The sequence below is a fragment of the Triticum dicoccoides genome, chromosome 7B (assembly GCF_002162155.2).
Source record: "Triticum dicoccoides isolate Atlit2015 ecotype Zavitan chromosome 7B, WEW_v2.0, whole genome shotgun sequence".
NCBI classification, from domain to species: Eukaryota; Viridiplantae; Streptophyta; class Magnoliopsida; order Poales; family Poaceae; genus Triticum; species Triticum dicoccoides.
Window position 1 is genome coordinate 205,347,097 of NC_041393.1, and position 17,090 is coordinate 205,364,186.

General features: G+C 46.0%; 4 protein-coding genes across 4 annotated transcripts; 3 read left to right on the plus strand and 1 right to left on the minus strand.

Moving 5' to 3' along the window:
- Nucleotides 1-2,907: 2,907 nt before the first annotated feature.
- LOC119337091 (rootletin-like) lies at nt 2,908-6,568 on the plus strand. The gene is made up of 3 exons (XM_037609204.1): nt 2,908-4,172; nt 4,830-5,516; nt 5,640-6,568. Exons 1-3 carry the CDS (start codon nt 3,069-3,071, stop codon nt 6,225-6,227), a joined length of 2,379 nt encoding a protein of 792 aa, XP_037465101.1. The 5' UTR covers nt 2,908-3,068; the 3' UTR covers nt 6,228-6,568.
- A 280-nt stretch (nt 6,569-6,848) lies between these two features.
- On the plus strand, nt 6,849-8,692 carry LOC119339662 (tetraketide alpha-pyrone reductase 1-like). Its single transcript, XM_037611632.1, has 6 exons — nt 6,849-6,984; nt 7,134-7,300; nt 7,423-7,617; nt 7,720-7,882; nt 8,000-8,192; nt 8,306-8,692. The coding sequence occupies exons 1-6, from the start codon at nt 6,864-6,866 to the stop codon at nt 8,454-8,456; spliced, it is 990 nt and encodes a 329-aa protein (XP_037467529.1). The 5' UTR covers nt 6,849-6,863; the 3' UTR covers nt 8,457-8,692.
- Nucleotides 8,693-9,502: 810 nt separating this feature from the next.
- Nucleotides 9,503-11,195, plus strand: LOC119337269 (transcription termination factor MTERF6, chloroplastic/mitochondrial-like). Its single transcript, XM_037609387.1, has 2 exons — nt 9,503-9,643; nt 10,033-11,195. Exon 2 carries the CDS (start codon nt 10,047-10,049, stop codon nt 11,046-11,048), a length of 1,002 nt encoding a protein of 333 aa, XP_037465284.1. The 5' UTR covers nt 9,503-9,643; nt 10,033-10,046; the 3' UTR covers nt 11,049-11,195.
- Nucleotides 11,196-11,366: 171 nt separating this feature from the next.
- LOC119337268 lies at nt 11,367-15,671 on the minus strand. Its single transcript, XM_037609386.1, has 12 exons — nt 15,080-15,671; nt 14,846-14,973; nt 14,226-14,286; nt 13,961-14,074; nt 13,441-13,572; nt 13,214-13,333; nt 12,626-13,029; nt 12,449-12,548; nt 12,251-12,310; nt 12,073-12,159; nt 11,850-11,978; nt 11,367-11,727 (listed from the first exon to the last, which is right to left on the minus strand). The coding sequence occupies exons 2-12, from the start codon at nt 14,902-14,904 to the stop codon at nt 11,428-11,430; spliced, it is 1,566 nt and encodes a 521-aa protein (XP_037465283.1). The 5' UTR covers nt 14,905-14,973; nt 15,080-15,671; the 3' UTR covers nt 11,367-11,427.
- Nucleotides 15,672-17,090: the final 1,419 nt, after the last annotated feature.

Below are 17,090 nucleotides of genomic sequence, written 5' to 3' on the forward strand. Positions count from 1 at the left end.
ATACTCTGATATGTACCCGATACATTTTGAAACACTTCCTGTGTCCGAATATTATCATCCAATATATTAATCTTTACCTCTCGACCATTTCGAGACTTCTCGTCATGTCCGTGAGCTCATCCGGGACTCAGAACAACATTCGGTCACCAAATCACATAACTCATATAATACAAATCGTCATCGAACGTTAAGCGTGCGGACCTTACGGGGTTCGAGAACTATGTAGACATGACCGAGACACCTCTCCGGTCAATAACCAATAGCGGAACCTGGATGATCATATTGTCTCCCACATATTCTACGAAGATCTTTATCGGTCGAACCGTTATGTCAACATACGGTATTCCCTTTGTCATCAGTATGTTACTTGCCCGAGATTCGATCCTCGGTATCTTCATACCTAGTTCAATCTCGTTACCGTCAAGTCTCTTTACTCGTTCCGTAACGCATCATCCCGCAACTAACTCATTAGTCACATTGCTTGCAAGGCTTCTTATGATTTGCAATACCGAGAGGGCCCAGAGGTACCTCTCCGATACTCGGAGTGATAAATCCTAATCTAGATTTATGCCAACCCAACAAACACTTTCGAAGATACCTGTAGAGCATCTTTATAACCACCTAGTTACGTTGTGACGTTTGATAGCACATAAGGCATTCATCCGGTGTTCGGGAGTTGCATAATCTCATAGTCGAAGGAATATGTATTTGACATGAAGAAAGCAGTAGCAATAGAACTGAACGATCATTATGCTAAGCTAACGGATGGGTCTTGTGCATCACATTATTCTCATAATGATGTGATCTCGTTCATCAAATGACTACACATGTCTATGGCTAGGAAACTTAACCATCTTTGATCAACGAGCTAGTCAAGTAGAGGCATACTAGGGACACGTTGTTTTGTCTATGTATTCACACATGTATCAAGTTTCCGGTTAATACAATTCTAGCATGAATAATAAATATTTAATATGAATAAGGAAATATAAAATAATAACTTTATTATTGCTTCTAGGGCATATTTCCTTCAGCCGAAGCATAGGAAAAAAAACATGTTACATAAATTTCTCACATATTTAAATCATAAGAAATGAATTTATTATTTTTATACAATACATAAAATACTATCGAATTACATGGCAACATGCTGGATATTTCTATGAACTTGTATGCACTCTATGTTGGAAGAGTGGAGTTCTAAAATTTATTTCATAACTATGCGCTATATGCTACATATTTCATGTGAAGTCTCGGAAAAGTCTCACCAACTACTTGCTTGTATATATCATCTACAACATAAATACACTCTTCCCAAAAGAAGATAGACACATTTTTTACTCGTGATTGGTCGCTTTTTCTGCGGATGAGGTTATGTTCCAGTCTGATTTGTCGATGCAGTTCGTCCCCTGTGCCGTAGAGGTTTACCTTTCGTGTACCGCTTTTAGATCACTAGGATTTGGATTGTAGGCGCCGTCTATCGAGCTTTAGGTCGTGGTTGGTTGTTTTGGTGTTGTGTGTGTCGTTGTCATCTTCGACGACGTAAATATCATTATGTTGTTTGAGTCACATCTTCATTGACAATGTAAAATGGTCGTCTTATCTTCGGTGTTATATTCTTTCTGTCTTAATGAATGAATCACACGCTGCTCCCAATCCTCCTAAGCGACGGACGGATATTAAAACCCCGCGTGCTTTTGTCTCTGATTTCTTTGATCAAGTTTGGATTGTTTACCACATGTGCCATGTGGTTGTTTATGTTTTTTTTAGGAATATTAATTTAGGATGCCGATAAGTGTCACACGTATGGACGTTAGGAAGTCTGCCCACATATTTTGTGTGGTATATAAGAGGAACAACCCACACACCTACGTGTGGGCAAAACAAGTAATGCCCACACACCTCTTTTTTCCCTCCTGATCCCTCTCACGTGCGTGTGTGTGGGCGAAGTAGATAACGTCCACACGCCCCGTATGTCAGGCCTCGTACCTCGTGGTCCCACACGCCACGCGTGACAGTCATCGCGCGCCCGCAGTTGCCATGGTCCAGACCCTCGTTCATATTCGTTTAACTGTAGTTGCCATGTCGCTGAATTACGGTTGCCATGTCGGACAACTGCAGTTGCCATGGTTGCTCAACTGCAGTTGCCATGTATGGTCTGGTCTACTGTATTTGTCATGATTTCAAAACTTTAGGAGTTGGCACGTACTAACACTAGGCAGTTGAGAGAGTTGCCATGTGCTCACAAGCATGCTAGGGCAGTTGCCATGTAAAAGGAAGAGTTGCCATCTGCTTACGTGCACGTTAGGGCAGTTGCCATGTACCATGCAAAAACACATGGCAACTCGGTAAAAGAGAGTTGCCATCTGCGTACGTGCACACTGGGCAGTTGCTGTGTACCCTGCAAAAACACATGACAACTCGGGTAAAAAGAGAGTTGCCACCTGCTTATAAAGCACACTAGGGGCAGTTGCCATGTGCACTGCAAAACACATGGCAACTAGCAGCTTGGGTGTGGGAGAGGAGACGGATGTGTGGGCGAGACGGCAAATGCTCACACACTAGCCCTTGTGCGTGTGTGGAAAGTGACGTGTGGGCAAACTGCTGAACGCCAGCACACCAGCCCTTCCCGTGTGGTGAAACGGCTATGTGGGCGACCGGATAAACGCCCACACACCAGGCCAGTCCTACATGACACTAGAAACATGTCAAAATTCATGCGCTCACGAACGGACGCGGATCTACGCGTGTGGGCGAGATAGAAACGCCCACACGTGTGGGTGTTAACATATCCGTTATTTTATGATTTCTTGATAACGATGATGACACACTTTTGCGGTTTGAGTAGAGCGTCAGCACATGGATTGCCGTGTGGGGAGGATCATGCAATCAGCTGGCTTCTTCGTCTAATCTTCTCGCACGCGACAAAAGTTTAACCCGAGTTTCTCCCGCACCGGAGCCAAAGTATGATCCGCTAGTCCATTAGCACAGACAGGTCCACCCTGCGTCCTCCCCCTCCCGCGACCCTTCAGCCGCAGCAGATTCCCGGAGAGCTCGCCGCCGTGCCGATGGCGTCGCAGGACGGCGGGTGGGGCGACGGCGGCGACTCGCTCTTCGAGGGCATGGTCCTCTTCGCCCCCGCAGCCGCCGAGGCCGAGGCACCCGAAGCCCCCAAGCCGCCCACCCCTCCCGCCGACGCCGCCGCCACCTCCGCCTCCGACGCCGAGTCCAGCGCCGCCTCCCAGCCTCTGGACGAGGACCTCTTCTCCGATCTCACCCTGCTCGCCCCTCAGACTCCACTAGACCAGGACCAACACCCCCAGCCCCAAGCCCAAGATCAGAACCACCGCCCCGCCTCGCCGGTCGCGGTCACGCCTCCCCCCGCCGCCGCTGCCCTCTCGCGCCAGCCGTCCTCCTCGTCGCTCCGGAAAAAGAAGAGGGCCGTGCGCATCGGGTACGGCCGCTCGCCTCAAACCGCCCCCGCTCTGCCGCCTACCGTACCAATCGCTACCGCCGCCGCCGCCCCCGCTGCTGCTACGGCTACTGTACTTCGTACTGCCAGTAGTAGTAGTAGCCTCTCCGATGCTTCTACATATGACGCTGTTCCCCCTATCCCCATCCAGTACCTTGACCAACTAGGCAATGACGATGAGAGAGATGCAGCTGTGGTGGATCCGGATGCCAATTCTCTGGATGCAGTCAGCGTCAATTCTTTGGATGCGAAACAGGAGGCGAAAGAAGAAGATGGTGACAAGGATGCCGGAGAGGCTGTAGTTGCAGTAGTGGGGATCGATGAGAGGTTGGCTCTTCTTAGATCTCAAATATCTAGTAAGCTTGATTCAGTCCAGCAGAGGGCCGCTGCTGTGGCAGCCAAGAGGAGGCAGCTGGCGGGTAGGCAGAGGAAGGTTGCGGAGGACGTCGGTTCCGCGGCATCCAAGCACAAGGATTTGGAGAGGGAGCTGGAGGAGGCGTGCGAGGCCGAGGACTTTGAGAGGGCCGAGAGGATCAGTGACTCCCTTGCGGCTCTGGAGAAGGACAAAGATCGGTTGTTGACTGCACTGCGTGATGCAGAGCTTGATTATGATTCGGTGGATTTGGAATTGCAGGATGTGCTTGAGTCCTGCATAGCTGTGGAGGAGGAAGCTGCTGCCCTTCTCGAGCAGTATGCAAAGGTAAATCAGCTTTGCATTCTTTTACTCACCTTGCATAAAACTGTAATGTCAATGTTAGATGTACTTTCTTGAATTCAGGCATCCTTTTAAATAACACTTTGAAATAAATAGGCTTTCATTGCATCAACCCTAGTATTTCTAGAGAGCTACTCAAGCATGTTTTTACACTAAGTATCTACTGATGCTTATAATTATTTTTATTGGATAACACTAGTGGGGGCTACTATGCTTATATAATGCCTGATTTGATGATATCGTAATACATGCATTGTGTTGATGGCACTATTACGGTGCCATCGCTTCCAAAATCCATTGGCATAATACTCCAATGTAATAATAAGTATCTAAAAGGTACTGAAATGTTCGAACAGCATGATAGTTGTGAAGGAGAAGGATGATTTGAAGTTTTAGACTAACCCAAACGAATAAATTTGAGCAGTTCTATATGATCATGAAGGACACCAGTGTCCATGTTTACCTGAGCCAGAGAATGATTTGTCTGTTAGAGCTATTCCCCTTATGAAATTCACTGGCAACTATATGATATCTATGTTGCGACAATTTTTGACAACAACTAATTATGAACCTCTAAAGGATTCACTGCATTTCAGTTTCTGTTCTTCTAGCTCATTAATATTCAAGCTCTGTCTTTCTTAGGATGCCACTGAGCATGCTGATTCCGTAAGCAAACAAGCAGAAGAAATGTCGTCGAAAGAAATAGAAGGGTGGCAAACATCAATGGAGTTACTACAAATAAAGAAGCTAGAGACAGAGGTTGAAACAGAATTGGTTTTAGCAGCACGTTCAGGGCTAGAAGGTTCAGTAGAGCATTTGATTGAAGACGATAAGAGAGAAAAGGACATTCTAAGTAAGAAAGGAGAAACCCTTGCAGTGGAATTAGCTGAGCTCCTGGAGTTGGTGAGGTTGAAAGAAGCAGAGATAGCTGAAAACAATGCTCAGATCCAGGAGGTTCAAGAAAGGATCAGTGCGGTGGTCTCCAGATCTCATGGCTCCCAGTCAGATATTGACATGAAGATCAATTCCTTGCAGGAATCCCAAACTAAAATTGATCAAGATACTGAGGCACTTGCCTTAAAAAAGAATGAAATCGACAACTGCATCTCTTCAGCAGAGCAGAAAGACTCAGACTTACGGGAAATCATCAATGCTTGTTCTTCTGAAGCAAAAGCTTGCCAACAATCAGTTGAAATCAGAAGGAAGCTTGCCTCATCAATCTTAAAGTCAAGGCAAGATAGAATTGGGTTACTAAAAATGGAGGAGGAAATTTCGCAAGACATCCAAATGCTCAGGCAACAAACAACTGATGCTAGAACTAGTCTTCAGGTACAACATCTATTCTTTAAATGATTTCTTTTTGCTGATAAAGAACATTGGGTATATACCGAGATATTTTTCGGTCCTGTTAAGATCCTCATTCTGAATATTTCTTAATTGATGGGTCTGCAGGAGATATCTTCAAAGAGAGCAGGCATACAGCAAGAGATAGCTACATGTAAGCAGAAGCTGAGCTTTATTGACAAAAGAGGCCCTGAACTAGAGGCTGAAAAGAAGGTTGCTGCTGCTGCAAGGAACTTTAAGGAAGCAGGGAGAATAGCTGCAGAGGCAAAAGTACTGAATTCTGAGAAGGAAGAACTGCGTGCTAAATTGGAGAAAGCTGGTACTGATCTGGAGGTTATAGAAAAGGATATCACAGCAACCACTGACAAGATACAGGAATGCGAAGGGCTTATTGTGCTCAAAGAACAAGAGTCAGCTATGGCAAGTTACAAAAGGCTCCGGCTGGACTCCTCTGCTGCTAGAGCAGAATTGACTGCTGCAACTGAAACAGATGACGGCGAGGAAGTGGAGATATTACACAAAGAAGCTGAAGCCGCTGAATCTAAAGCGCTGGAACTCAAAACATTGTATAACCTCCAACCAGATAGCGACGAATATATATTTCAGCCTGTAGTTCCTATAGCATTCATAACGAATTCAACATGGCAGCACTTGGCAGAGATGGCATTTTCTTTTGGCCTCTCCCCTGAGACATGAATTGGATAGTGGACTTTTAGACATGGCTGTGCTTTGATACACTTGGTAAAGTTTTGCCCCGTAGCAGAACCCTCCTCCTGGCGAATATGCGTACCTCACTGTTCCTCTAAGCTATCGGCATCTGGGATCTACTCCAAACAGTAGTGTAAATTGAGTGTATACCACCTGTTTTGAATACTCTGAACTCTTGAGGAATTTTCTTCCTCCCTCATTTTTGTGTACATTAAGACTGTAATTCTTTTGTTGTGCTGGTTTTTGATTGATATACAGCGACGGGTTATCAGTCAGAATGTAATCAGAATAATGGGTCCATTAATAAAGCTTCTTCTGCTTTGCCATCACATCTAGACTGGTTTCCTCAGTAGACTGGTTTCTGGTGTGTGTTTTTATATATTTTTGACAGCAGGTTTTCATGGGCTTTTAAAATGCGATCTTGTGTAATGTACTAGTATGACCAAGCACTGGAGCGTGGAAGCTGTGAGCCTCCTAACCTACTCTCTACCTGCCAAACAGAATCACCAAAAGGGGGTGACATACCAGTATGCCTTTCTGCTTGTTCTACTTGTAAAATAGATACTTCATGTTGCATATATAAGTTGATGTGTCAAATTTCAGGAGCACTTCCAGCTTCAGAGAATGGCGAATACTTCCAAGGGCAAGGTGTGCGTCACTGGAGCCTCTGGCTTTGTTGCCTCTTGGCTTGTCAAGCGACTTCTTGAGTCAGGGTATCATGTTCTAGGGACAGTCAGAGACCCAGGTCCTTGTCCTCTCACTCTAATGATCCACTCTCTTACTCCTCTCGTTGCTACTAATGATGGAACCCGTTCTTGTTTCTTCTTGATAATGCACAATTGTTGAAAGTGATAGCAATGTGACAGACATATTTTATATTTGCTAATTGGACAGGCAATCAGAAGAAGGTAGCACACCTCTGGAACTTAGCAGGTGCTAAGGAGAGGCTGGAGCTCGTGAGGGCTGACCTCTTGGAAGAAGGGAGCTTCGACGATGCTGTGATGGCCTGCGAGGGCGTCTTCCACACTGCATCGCCTATCATCACCAATGCTGATTCCAGGGCATGCTATACTAACTATGATCACTTCACTGCCCATCTTCTTTTTTCCTATGTTGGAAGGTAAAAGATGTCTTGTAGTGGTGGGTCTTAATTGACAGACATGTGATGTCACTTCAATTGCAGGAAGAAATGCTTGATTCAGCAATAAACGGCACTCTAAACGTGCTGAGATCCTGCAAGAAGAACCCATTTCTCAAAAGGGTTGTCCTCACGTCGTCATCGTCGACCGTGAGGCTGAGAGATGAAGCTGAATTCCCCCCCAACGTGCTATTGGATGAAACATCATGGAGCTCCGTGGAGTTCTGCGAAAGCATCCAGGTAAATGAATACCATGCTTCGTTTTTATGCTGATGTATCTTTCTTTCCGAACACTTCCCTGAAGAAAGAGTGGGTTGGTTTTCTTCTCGACGTGCTTGGCAGATATGGTACGCTGTCGCGAAGATCCTCGCTGAGAAATCAGCCTGGGAGTTCGCCAAGGAGAACAACATCGACCTCGTGGCCGTTCTTCCGACGTTCGTCATCGGCCCTAACCTCTCCCCTGTGTTAGGCCCCACCGCCTCAGATGTCCTTGGCTTGTTTAAAGGTATATGTTAGCATTTCTGCTGGTCTGATTTGTTCATGTCTTGGGGGTGCCAGCCTGAAGCTATGCTGCTACCCTATGCCTCACACACTCAAGGCCCTAAATTGAACCATATCGCAGGGGAGACGGAGAAGTTCACCATCTTCGGGAGGATGGGGTACGTCCACATCGACGACGTCGCGAGCTGCCACATCCTGGTCTACGAAACCGCCGACGCCAAGGGGAGGTACATCTGCAACTCGGCGGTTCTGGGCAGCGACGAGCTGGTCGCCTTGCTCGCGAAACGGTTCCCTTCGTTCCCCATCCCGAAGAGGTCGGTCACCGGCCACCACGCCCGAAGCATATATCATCATCGCCGTTGCTCATCTGAGCACAGCCAGCCTCAGTTTGTTAGCATATATCACCACTCTGAAAATTTGTGTGCAGTTTACCCAACATTTACGGGGAGCAGACGTATGGCTACAACACGTCTAAGATCCGGAAGCTGGGGCTCGAGTTCAGAGGCGTGGAGGAGATGTTCGATGACTCGGTGGAGTCGCTCAAGGCGCATGGCTATCTGCGCGAGGGCGCCGCCTGATGCGGATGAGCGGACAGGACGATCCCGTTCCCGGAGGGAAGAAGATGAGGCCGTGGTGCCGTTGCCTGCTCTAGAAGCATTTCAGTTATTACTAACACATGAGAAGAATGCGTTCCCTTTCTTGTCTTTATTTCTGCTTTGGGTATTCTCTTGCCACTCTGCAGACAGTCACGAACGACAAGGAAATGAATGTACTCCATGTCGCATTGCGTGCCATGTTTCATCCTTTTAGCTCATGGTCAAGGTGGTCTAGAACAGGGACTTCGCTTCCACCGCAATTTTTAGCAAACGACGACACCATTGTTGCCGCCGAGCCTATGCCCATGCTCGGGGAAGCCTTGCGCGCCCCGTAGACCATACCTTGGTCACCGACGACCTCCGTTTTGCCGGTGGTGGTGGTCGCTGCCATTAACGAACGTCGTCGTTGTTTCTCGTTAATGTAGGCCGACTGCAGCCCTGAAGGGGAGGAGTCGGAGGACATCAAAACACTAGTGGAGTGATCGTCGTCGGAGCAAACCCTAAAAAATGGTGTTGCTGCTTGCTAGAAATCATCGTTGGAGATTGAGAAATACCGCTGTCAGGGACAAAATCTACGTGGTGTTAAGAGCCTGGGGACAAATGTCGCACCCCAAAAGAGTTGAGGGACGAAAGCCACACTTCACAATAAGTTGAGGGACGAAAAATACACTTTATCCTTTAAAATGTTCAAATAATATTCACAGACGCTTTAAAAATGTACACGTTTTTTAAAAAAACGTTCTCAAAATTTAAAAAGACATCTTCTCCCATGTTCATTTTTGAAAGAACGAATAGAAAAAAAAAACTCGCTACAGTAGACTACGGAAACCTCGCCATTGGGCCGGCCCAGTTGAAGGGTGGCGAAACGTGGTCCAAACTGATAGCCTGGCATTGGGGGGCTTCTCAGCCCATGGTTTATAGTCCCACGATATCCCGAGCCCTCGGGCCAGCCCGGCCAACAAGAACGCCACCGGCCCAAACTGGTTAAATCCAAATCACACATGCCGTCGATCGATGAAAAACCGCAGATAAGACGCCATTTTTAGGCTTTTAGCGCACTCGCTCCAGGCTCAGTCAGGGCTTCCTCATCCTCTCTTATCCTCCTCTTCCGCGGCCACACTTCACATTTCCGGCTTCTTCTACACTCCGCCTCGATCTGGATCGACAAGGTGGGTTTGGGTTACATCCTCATTGAATATCGCCCTCCGCTGTGTTCGATTATTGTAATTGTACCCAATTTCCACCATGCTGTAGATTCGGGGGAAGAAAAACCAACTCTCGACAGCAATGTCCATGGTTTTGCGACCGCTCCCCCTTTAGCACTGCTACGGATTACGCCTTTGTCGTACCATCAGATCAGTGTGTGCATATGATGATATGAACCAACCGAACCTTCTTGTTTGATTTTTGATGTCCTTAGTCACCTGCACTGTCGGTGTTCGACGAATTGCTTCACTGCCATGTTTCTTAGCTGAACGAGTGCACCAGGGTTCTAAACTGGTAGCCTGGCATTATATGTAGGAGTATGATGCTTCATCGCATTTCAATTGTTGTGCAGAAATTAGCCCTGCAATGGCCAGCATTGGCGGCGATGCCAAGAAGAGCCTGGCGGAGTGGCTCGGGGAGAAAGGGTTCGACGAGGAGGCCATCGGGCGCATGTCGAAGCGGTGCAGGAACCTGCCGAACCTCGACGCCGGCGAGGCCTCCGGCGTCTGGGACTACCTCCTCAACGACGTCAAGATCGAGCAGCGGAAGCTGCGGTACGTGGTGACCAAGTGCCCCAAGGTGCTCACCATGTCCGTCAACGACAAGCTCATCCCCACCGTCCAGTGCCTCACCACGCTGCAGGCCAAGCCCGGGGAGATCGCGCAGGCCATCGTCAAGTTCCCGCCGATACTGTTCCACAGCGTGGAGGAGAAGCTCTGCCCTCTCCTCGCCTTCTTCCAGACGCTGGCCATCTCCGAGAAGCAGCTCGCCAAGCTGCTCATGGTCAACCCACGCCTCATCAGCTACAGCATCCAGGCCAAGTTCTCCCAGACGGTCGACTTCCTCGTCGGCCTTGGCATCGACAGGGAGGTCATGATCGGCAAGATCCTGACCAAGGAGCCATACATCATGGGATACAGCATCGACAAGCGGCTGCGTCCTACTGCAGAGTTCCTCAAGTCGGCAGTCGGGTTGCAGGGGTCATATCTCCAGAGGGTCATCATGAATTTCCCTAGCATACTGTCGCGAGATGTCGACAAGACTCTGCGGCCCAATTTGGTGTTCCTGCAGAGCGCTGGATTCAGCAAGGACCAGATCATGAAATTGGTGGCTGGATACCCTCCTGTTCTCATCAAGAGTATCAAGCATTGCTTGGAGCCAAGGGTGAAGTTCCTGGTTGAAGAAATGGGGCGGGACAAGGGCGAGGTGGTAGATTACCCCCAATTCTTTCACCATGGTCTCAAGAGGAGCCTGGAGTACCGCCACAAGGTACTCAAGCAGATGAACTCAAGGTGCAGTCTCAGTGAGATGCTCGACTGTAATCAGAAGAAGTTTGCCATGAAATTTGGTTTGATCCCAGTAGCTTAGGGTCTGATCTTCTGTCTCTTCAGTTCCCATGTAGCATGTTTCATATTCAGGTGAACGTTTTATTTTTGTACCATTGGCCGTGTTGTTTCTTGAACATTTTGGGCATTGAGAATCCAAGCATTTTGATTTAACTGGATGTTTTCTGAATGTTCAGTGCAACTGCCTCTTTCAACAAGTGGCTTGAGTATGTATTTTAATATTTCTTCCAAGCAAAGCGTGTGAATTTTCCATCTGTCATGTTCTATTCATTTCAAATGCATAACTTTACTCCCCTAAAATGCTATCACAGTCACCTAATTACACAGTTACACACACACATAAGTTAATGATTTCCAGTTCATTACTTACAAGCACAATTTGGGAAAGCAAAATACAGTGCCTACTCAGCCAAATTCCTGTGTACAGTGTATCTGAAAGAAGACTTATAGGGCAACCATTCAACACACTTATCTATCCTCCTCCTAAGACATTTATTTATTTCTTTTTGCTGGGCTTCAGGCATACTCTTGCATACCATCTCAATCAGACCAGGCAACTCCAGTGTAGCATCCTTTGCATAGTAGTGGAGAATTTTGGGAAGAAAAATGATCTGCTTCCTGACAATGACATTAGCTCTAATAAACTCAGTCTTGGCTTGATCCAGTTGATGATCCAGTTTCTTGGCTGTGTACAACCTTACCTGCAGAGATTTTGTACAGTAAGAATAATGTGATCAGTGTACAGTCAAATGCAGAGATTTCTTACAGTAAGAGTAATGTGTTCATTTTGCAGTTAAAATGTTAGCATTAGCTGTAAACTTACAGGTGGATCTGAAAATGCTCCAGTGGAAAGACTAAAGTGAGCAAGCGGCTCTGGCTGACGAAGAGCATATGGATGAGTGGAGCTTCCTGATGCTGATTTCTTCGTGGGAGTAAATAGCGTGCGAACCCACTGTACGACCATTAGCTTGTTAGCGCCTTTTCATTTTAAAATTTGATTGTGTTTGTATTGCTAATGGAAACTGCAATGTAGGTGCATGCCATACCAGGGAAGGACGATGGGATTGACATCCAAGAATTGAGTTCTGAATAATTTGGGAGTTTACTGAATGCCCGCCCACGTCATATGCAGCCTGACAAACATATTCCTCAAGTAATGTTAAGAGAAGTTCAAATATGACAAGTGATGACAATAGCGCCGTTCAAATTTTGATAATTGTATACCTTCAGAATCATGTCTGAGCTTTTCATGCGTTTGTCCTGAAGTCCATAAGCCATAAAAGCCTGTCATATTTCAAAAGCCATTACGGGTTAGACATGAATATTTTTCCGAGGTTAACATGAACATATGTCCCCGCAAAAAAAAAAAGAGGTTAACATGAACATATGTAAGGCAAGAGTTGTTATCAGTGTTGAACTTACATGCATCACTAAAGCGTTGTGGATGTTGATCCAAAAACAGAGCTGCTCCTCATGTGCCATCTTTGTAGGGTCAATTTTCTCAAGCCGCTTTATCAATGCTCTGAGACCAAGACAAAATGCGATGTTGAGATGAAGAGTTGTTTATTGTGTTCCATATTCATTTGCAGAGTTGCTCACCTGATTGTTTCAAGCATTTTAGAGGCATAATCGAACTTGTCTGCATCAATATTTATCCTTGGAAAAATTATCATGCCACTGTACTGGTCATTATTCTCATTTAATGTACCATATTTTTCAGAGCTTGCGTCAACATTGCAGCTGAGTCGGGGGCTCCAACTATCGACACGGTGCTTTAGAGAAAAGGTACTCGATGCAGAAGAGAAGGAAGGAGTTGACAAAGTCTCGGAATCAATATCCTGTGATGGGCTGCTCGCAAGTTTGCAGTAAACCGCAGAAATGCATCTTAGAATGTCCTCCGAAAGCTTGCATGCAATCCTGGGCACATATTCAGCAATAGAAGCACTCAAGAAATTTGCAAGACTAGAATGCCCTGAAGTTGATCTTGGCAGTCCCTGTGAATACTTCAGTGATACGGAAGCTGCGTCAGATAATCTCACTTTGGGAGGTTTCGTAAGAAAAAGCTAAAGCTTGTATTCTCAAAGAAAGAAAGAAAATGCTTAGATAACATTGGCATGAATTTGGGGGATTAAGCTGACTAGCTTGATGGTGAATACTGAATGAACGAAGAAGAAAAACCGTCCATACATGTCTACGATCTGAAACTGTTGGCAAGTTGTAGGATGCTGACTCCTTGATATCTCTCAACCGGAGAGCACCTTCATCAACTTTCTTTCTGCTGCCTTGACGGTGCGTTTCTTGACCCATCTGACCATAAACTTTATAGCCTTAGTACACGGTCTGCTATCTGAGTTTCTATGCAGTATAAAGTCCCAACATTGAAATCCTTCGAAGGTGGCAGGCAGAGTGTGTACCTGACTAGAAACACGAGGGGAGATGCCCAGGTATTGATCAAATGTCGCCCTGTAGAGCGAAAGCAAATGCAGTTCCCTGCGTACGACTTCCTCCTCAAGGGCTGCTATCTCCCAAACCAATTCTGCAACGGGCTGCACTCCCCACAAGAACAATCATAACTTGGTTAAAAGGCTGCATAGAAAAGCATGTATAATTAACTTATTATTAATTTTCTTAATTTTCTTATGTAGTATTTAAAGTTGAAAGCTGACATACTGTTCCTGAGTATAGAAGATAGGCAATTTAAAGGGGGTAAAAGAGAGCATAATCATGGCTCGTGGCCTTGGTTACAACTCCCTAGATATGACAAACATCATTTTGTTGATAAAAGTGATATACTTAAGGTAGTGAGAAAAGGTAAGATGATGATAGCTTTATAAAGTATTGATACAAGACCTGCATTGAACAGCTTTACTTCAGCTTTTGGAAACGATTAGGCCGTTGAGATCATGAAATAGTTTATTTGTATCTGGAACAAACCTTCGACATAGCCTTTTCATTTTGTTCTTCTGTAGTAATCATGGGGTGGTCTTGAAACTGCTCTGCTAGGTTGAGTGAGTATCTCCTATGGGGAATATTATCCTGATTGGTTGTCTGCACGATCATGAAAGCACGACAGAGAAAAATAACTTAGCAAGAACGTAGAATCTGAAGAGTAGTAGCGTTACTATTTTTATGTACAATAGTACAACATAGAAAATCCATCTGTAAGAGCAAAAACAAAAGGGGAGCCTAGATTACCCACAGGTTTGTTATACGAGAATCGCGGTGTTATGTCCGATAAATTTCCATGTGTGCTTGCAACACTGAAAATATAAGAAATGAAGTTAGCACAATACTTAATCAAGCAGATATTCATTTAAAGTAACTGTTTGTCACAAAAAAAAGAAGTAAATAAATGCAAAAACTGGATATCTTTTGTATTGAAAGATGATATGTTCTTTCATTTTAAAAAAGAAAAAGAAAAATCGAATGTTCTTTTGGTCAAAAGGACTAGCAAGACTGCAAGAACATTAGGAAACATACATGGTGCTGGAAAATGATGTGCAAGTACAACTGTCAACATTGGTATTCCCCTTTACATTCAGAAAAGAAGGGGAAAACATCAGCATTGCTACGACACGGCTTCAGTAAATTATGATGCTAATACAACCAACTATATGTAAAATTGGCAGAAAATATATGTAAGTATTGATCAAAACGGCTAGAATTGTCCTGCATATATGCATGCTCTGTCAAAACTGCTCTTTGTACCTTTTTACCAGTTATCATCTCGCCGAAAGAAAGAGCTTACCCTGGAGAACTGCTAGAAGAACAAATTTGATGTTCACTATGCTGAAAAGATTGTGCCGTGTGCATACTAACCTTCGGGTGTGGCGGTGTTGCAGGCGAGAAGACGAGTGGCCAACCTTTGGTGTCTCCATGGCTAATGCTGAGTTCTCCTTCTCCTTGGCTGCTGCTTCTGCTTAGCCCGTGCTTGAGTCACCAAGAACCTGCCAACCATCGAGGCCAAAGCACGCACTGCAATCAGTATCCAGTTCTCCATAGCTAGCTGGAGAGAAGGACAAAGTCATCTAATCACTCGGCTAATGAACTTACCAAACTCGTACATCATGAGTTACTGCTGTGTACTACAAGCTGCCAATAGAAACAGAAGAGAAGGAGGCTATGATTGATCAGCCTGGTCCGGGTGATGACTGATGAGAAACCTTCTCTACCTCTCTCCCAGCTCCAGCTACTGCTCCAATAAACAGAGAAGACAAAGGGAAGGGAAGAAAAATTGGAAGGAAAATGCAGAGTTTTGCTGGACAACGGTGCTAGAGACAAGCAAGAGCCAATGGAGCTCAGCTCAACAGAAATGATGAGCAGAGGACGCACTAATGCTGGCAGTTGTATATAGGCATAGGGAGATAATCATGAGCCATATGCATGCAGGAGATGTTATTTAAGACTCAACGACAGGAGCAGCCAAGGATTAGCCAAAGGACGAGGTGAGGTGAGGTGAGCTGACCCACGGAGGCCAAAGAAGCAAAGGGAAAGCAAATGCGGCAGCCCTTCGGGAAGATACGGTGCGGTGAAAGGGTGGTAAAACTCCCGGAAAAAGCAGGGGTTAAAAGGGAGCGAGGAAGAAGAAAAGAAGAGAAAAATGGAGGAGCAGTGGCGCCTATCAGTGTGTCTCCCTCCCCCTGCCGATTCCTCCATTAAAAGAATAGAGAAAGGCGAACGGCTATAAACAGTGGGATGTCATGGCGAAGTGGACGCAATGATAGGATTAAGATGTCTATAGTGAGAGGTTTTGGTGACGGCACAGCAGCTGCAAGATGGACAGTGACCGGTACCCAATCTCACTAGTGTGATGTATATATTTCGAAATTCAGTGATGACCTAATTTTTAGAAAAACAACAGTAATCATTGCCTTTCGTAGTCTATGGAACAAGAGGAAAATCAATATGAACAAACGATATTTCAGACAGGAAAAAAATCTCGAAGAAACTACTTAGTTGAGAAAAAGAAAGAATCAAGTATGGGAGAAAGAGTGTGCATGATTAGGTGGGCGTGGGCGTGGGCGGGGGGCAGGGCGAGCAGCTGGGGGTTAGGTTGGAGTGTTGCTGCCACCCTTGGCCCATTTTCGAGTGAAAACAATTAATAGGCCCGCAACCACCGCAACCACTGCGCTGCGCATCGCATGCCTTCCCTCGTCAGGCGTCTCGTCCGCGCTTCAGCTAACCCATTCATTATTACGTGCATGGTCATGCATGATGCGTGCGTTCCGTTTGCAGCTTACAGGAGCCGTTTGGTGTACCAGAAGCCAGTTGGATTAAATTAGCTAACACAAAGATTTGGTCTATGCATGGAGCCCTAGGCACAGTAGAACGAGAGATGGTGAGATTTTCTTGATTTTGGTCTCCAGTAGTTACCCATGCAGCAACGACCCCGGTGTCTGGCTACAGTAGATGCAGAGCAGCTAAGATGGAGACCAATTTAGTTAAGGAGAAGCAGACAAAGATGGGGGCCAAAGGGTGCCATGGATGGGACCGGCTGCAGTTGCATGCATACTTGCATAGCGGTGAAAGACGCTGAGCGAAAGAGGAGGAAAGCTCTCTCTCGGCGACGCGCGCGCGGCAACCGGCCGGCCGGCAGGTAAAAAAGTAGAGACCAAAGGGCCTTCATCATCCCGGACGTCGTCAAAAGGAAAGGGAGAGATACAACAGTCGTTGCCGGGGCACGACTTATCTAAGACTACAACCTGAAAAACAATACACATATACTCCAGGAATTCGTCCTCGTCAATTTAGATGTCTAGTAGGGAAGATAGGATTTATACAAATCTACTGTCATCTGTGGGAGATAAGGGCATTTCTAACCAATCCCCCATCCGGTGTTAGAGAAGGATAAAGTTGATTTTATTCCTCTAACCGGCACCTAGCCGATCCCTTGTACCGAATAGAGGAGGATAATTTATTCTCCGACGCCTATCCTCGCCTAAATTTACTCGGCCGCTACCGCTCGGAGGAAAAGCTGAGTCTCTCTCTCCCCCGTCACTGCCTCTTCGCCGACGCACCTCCCGGCGACCCCGTCGGCCCCGCCGCTACCTCGTTGCATCCCTTG